The sequence below is a fragment of the Populus nigra genome, chromosome 10 (assembly GCF_951802175.1).
Source record: "Populus nigra chromosome 10, ddPopNigr1.1, whole genome shotgun sequence".
Taxonomy (NCBI): domain Eukaryota; kingdom Viridiplantae; phylum Streptophyta; class Magnoliopsida; order Malpighiales; family Salicaceae; genus Populus; species Populus nigra.
In genome coordinates this window covers 7,106,365-7,110,220 of record NC_084861.1, presented here as the reverse complement: position 1 = coordinate 7,110,220, position 3,856 = coordinate 7,106,365, and the positions used below count along the sequence as shown (strand labels likewise).

Genomic DNA, 3,856 nt, shown 5'->3' with positions numbered 1-3,856 from the left:
TGAAATGTATTAAAATAATATTTTTTTTATTTTTAAAAAATTATTTTTAAGATCAGTATATCAAAATGATTCAAAACATATAAAAAAATTTTAAGTTTTTGAAAAAAAATTAAATATTTTAGAAACATGATTTGCACACCGCGTATTCAAACAGACCATAAAAACAGATTTATGACGTGAAATTCAAAAATCATTCAGAGCTAGGAACATATATATATATCCGATAATTTGGCTTACAAAATATAATATAGTGTAATTTTATATTTTAATTTTAGGGAGTGGTATGAAAATACTTCCATCTTCACAGAAAATACCCAGTTGATTAAATAAATAATTTTACAATTCTTACTTTTTACAAAGTTATTTTATAATACAGCCTTTGCCGCATAATTATTATTCGTCAACATCAGGTTTTTAATAAGAGAGTCTAACAAGTGGATCCACGGCATCGTCTGGGCCGATTCCATTAGCTAAAACTAAACTGATCAAGATTTTAATTAAGAGGGAGACTGACCAATGAGAGGGTTTTAGGCATTAATTAATCTTGGAAAAGTAGATTTTAGGAAAAGGCCACGTGAGGAGGAGGCTGTGAGGTCACGTGCAACAGAGCCCTGGCCTGCGTTTATGCATGCAAATTACAGTGTGATATGAATAATGACTGGGTTGTATTGTTGCGGAGGGGGATGTTCTTTTGTTTCTGTCTAAATCCTGTGTGTGTGGGCTCAAAGTTTTAAGCAATGGTGATTGGGGTCAGCCTCTTCCTCTCTCTCTCTCTCTCTCTCGCTATCTGTAGTAAACTGTAGAGAGAGCTTTATAAACAAGACTTTGCCTCTAACCTTTACCTGCTCAAGGTGGGGGATGGCGGGTCAATGAAACAAACAACAACAAAACCAAGAAAGCTCATGGCTAAACAAAAAAGCTAAAAAGAAGAAAAGAAAAAGCTTAAAGAAAGTAGATTTCAGAAAGCAAAGAGCTTTTCTTTCCTTCTCCATGTTCGCCCTCTTAACTTTCTCTTTCCCTCTCTCTACCCATTTTCTTTCTTTTATCATCAGTAAAGCTGAAAACCCCACTACACCAAAAAAAAACTTCAACGCCTGTACAGCTAAAGATTGATTTGTTTCACTTCACCTACAACACCATATAGCCACCAAATCCCAAACAAAATCCTCATCCATGCTCGACAGCACCACCACTTCAACTGCTCCATCTCCTTCCTCTGATCCCTTCACAATTTCCTTGGATAATGGGGTCACCAATAAAAGAAAAAGAAAACCTGCAGGCACACCAGGTATTGCTCGAGTGACATAAAAACAAGAACTACCCGCATATCAAAACTCTCTGTCCTTCGTTTATTCATATCACTTCTTCTTCTTCTTTGTTTTTCTTTTTTTTTACCAGTTCAATTCATGTATTTTCTTAATTACTTTTTGTTTGTTTTAAAAAATAGATCCAGATGCAGAGGTTGTATCTCTATCGCCCAGGACCCTACTAGAATCAGACAGATATGTTTGTGAGATCTGCAACCAAGGGTTTCAAAGAGACCAGAACCTTCAAATGCACAGGAGAAGGCACAAGGTGCCATGGAAGCTACTGAAAAGGGAGACACAAGAAGTGAAGAAGAGAGTTTATGTATGCCCAGAGCCAAGCTGCTTACATCATGACCCTTTCCATGCTTTAGGAGATCTTGTTGGCATAAAGAAGCATTTTAGAAGGAAGCATAGTAATCACAAGCAGTGGGTTTGTGAGAAGTGCTCTAAGGGTTACGCGGTTCAGTCTGATTACAAAGCTCACCTCAAGACTTGTGGCACAAGAGGTCATTCTTGTGACTGTGGCCGTGTCTTTTCCAGGTTCTCTTCTATTTGTTCATAATTAACCCTAACAGTACCCCCCCCCCCCCCCCTCCTTCTCCCAAGCATAAAAGGGCATGCCTTACCTTCCAAGGAATTTCATGTTATTTTTGGTTTTATGATGATGATCCCACAAGAGCAATTCAAGCCTGTTTTTATTTTACTAGATAAATACATGTGTGGGATGTACTAAATCCAAGAACGATTTCCATTCCAGTACTGCATGACTTCATATTTGCCCATGTAAGCGATCTAGGCCAACCAATGTAAGTTGAAGGAGCAGTGCATCACTGCTCACCAAAACAGTTTTCATTGGCTAAATATAAGTAAAACCCAATTACTTATAAAACAGAAACAAACTGTGCGCACTCATTTGCACACAGAGCCCACATCCCCCCCTTTTTTAAGGCTATGTGTATTTAATATATCAAACCTAGTTAGTCATATGGTCAATCGTACAGATCCTAAATCAATTTTATAATGCTTGTTTCTTAGCATCCCTACACGTTGAAGCCTTAATTATGCCTAGCTGTAATTGACAACTTTGTTTATCAAAAGACATCAAGAATAATCCTACACCATTAAACTTAATTATCACTTTGAATCATTCCAATTTCTTGTCGTTTCAGGGTGGAGAGTTTCATTGAGCACCAAGATGCTTGCACAGTAAGGGGAGCCCAGCCTGAACTACAGGCATTGCAGCCGGCCTGCTCTTCTAGAACTGCTTCAAGCACCAGCCCTTCAAGTGATGCCAATTTTAACATAGCACCCTTATCAGGGATACCAATGTCAAAGCCAACCGAACAAGTTTACTTGTGCTCGGATAGAAATGACGCGTCTACTTCTAGTCAGCAAGAACATAATCTTGAACTTCAGCTCTTACCATCTTCAAGCAATCACTTACCACAAAACCCTGACGAGCCTCATGCTGCGAATTTGAAGCTTTCAATAGGGTCAAGTGATCATAGTTGTGAAAAGGATGGATCAAACAAGGCCATTGGGGATCCGAGTTGGCATAAAAGCACTTCTAATGAGCCTGCACTCGAAGCAGCAAAGCTAAAAGAGTTTACAAATGAACAGTTGAGGTTGGCTATGACTGAAAAGGCCTATGCCGAGGAGGCTAGACAACAAGCAAAGAGGCAAATTGAGATGGCTGAACTGGAATTTGCAAATGCAAAGAGGATTAGGCAACAAGCTCAATCTGAACTTGAAAAGGCTCAACTTTTGAAAGAGGAAGCTACAAAGAAATTTAGTTCTACCATTATGCAAGTCACCTGCCAAGTTTGCAAGCAACAATTCCACGCATCAACTGCTGCTGCACCGGCAGACGAGACTTCTCTTGCTATGAGTTACATGTCCTCAGCAACTACTGAAGGGGATGGAGAATGATATCTCAAAAATATCATGCAACTGTATTAAGAAAACCTCTCTTTGTTTTGTTTTTTGTTTTTTATATATCTGTTCATTTAAATTTTCTGTTATAACTTTTAACCCCAAAAAAAAAAAACGAAGGTTCTCTGGCTGTATAATCAAACTTCGTGTTTTAAACCATTATTGCTAGTTAACTACATTTGGATGGTGTAACAGTTCATTTGTACTGATTTGATATTTATAAATATCTTCATTTGTTTCAAAGAGAAATGGCTAGCCGGACTTTATTACGAGGTTTCAGTTTTTCTTGAGCAAGATTAATGGGGTTTTCATGTGTTATAGTCCATATATACGCTGTGCATTATTTACAAGGAGGTTTCAAGGCAGAAGAGGATTCATCATAGACCACAGAAACTCAATCATATATATAACATGGCACTACAACAGGATGTGTCGTCATAAATACCACTCACATGAATCTGCATACAGCTTCTTAATTATAAGATCGAAATGCTTCAAAAAAAATTCATGTACATATAATGCTCCTTTCCTTCTATATTTATTACTAATTAATAACGATGGAGAACTCTCTCCAAAGACATGATCATGAATAACATGGCGGGTTCTATTCTATGCAG

General features: G+C 37.7%; 1 protein-coding gene across 1 annotated transcript; it reads left to right on the top strand.

Annotated features, from left to right (window-relative positions):
* Positions 1-750: 750 nt before the first annotated feature.
* On the top strand, positions 751-3,488 carry LOC133704275 (zinc finger protein SHOOT GRAVITROPISM 5). The gene is made up of 3 exons (XM_062129059.1): positions 751-1,288; positions 1,448-1,847; positions 2,477-3,488. The coding sequence occupies exons 1-3, from the start codon at positions 1,174-1,176 to the stop codon at positions 3,234-3,236; spliced, it is 1,275 nt and encodes a 424-aa protein (XP_061985043.1). The 5' UTR covers positions 751-1,173; the 3' UTR covers positions 3,237-3,488.
* Positions 3,489-3,856: the final 368 nt, after the last annotated feature.

Bases quoted from the DNA above. Each gene is read 5' to 3' on its own strand.
- LOC133704275 (XM_062129059.1), top strand. From the start codon at position 1,174: ATGCTCGACAGCACCACCACTTCAACTGCTCCATCTCCTTCCTCTGAT. The intron at 1,289-1,447 runs GTATTGCTCGAG...TTTAAAAAATAG, and splicing joins AAAACCTGCAGGCACACCAG to ATCCAGATGCAGAGGTTGTA. The intron at 1,848-2,476 runs GTTCTCTTCTAT...TTGTCGTTTCAG, and splicing joins TGTGGCCGTGTCTTTTCCAG to GGTGGAGAGTTTCATTGAGC.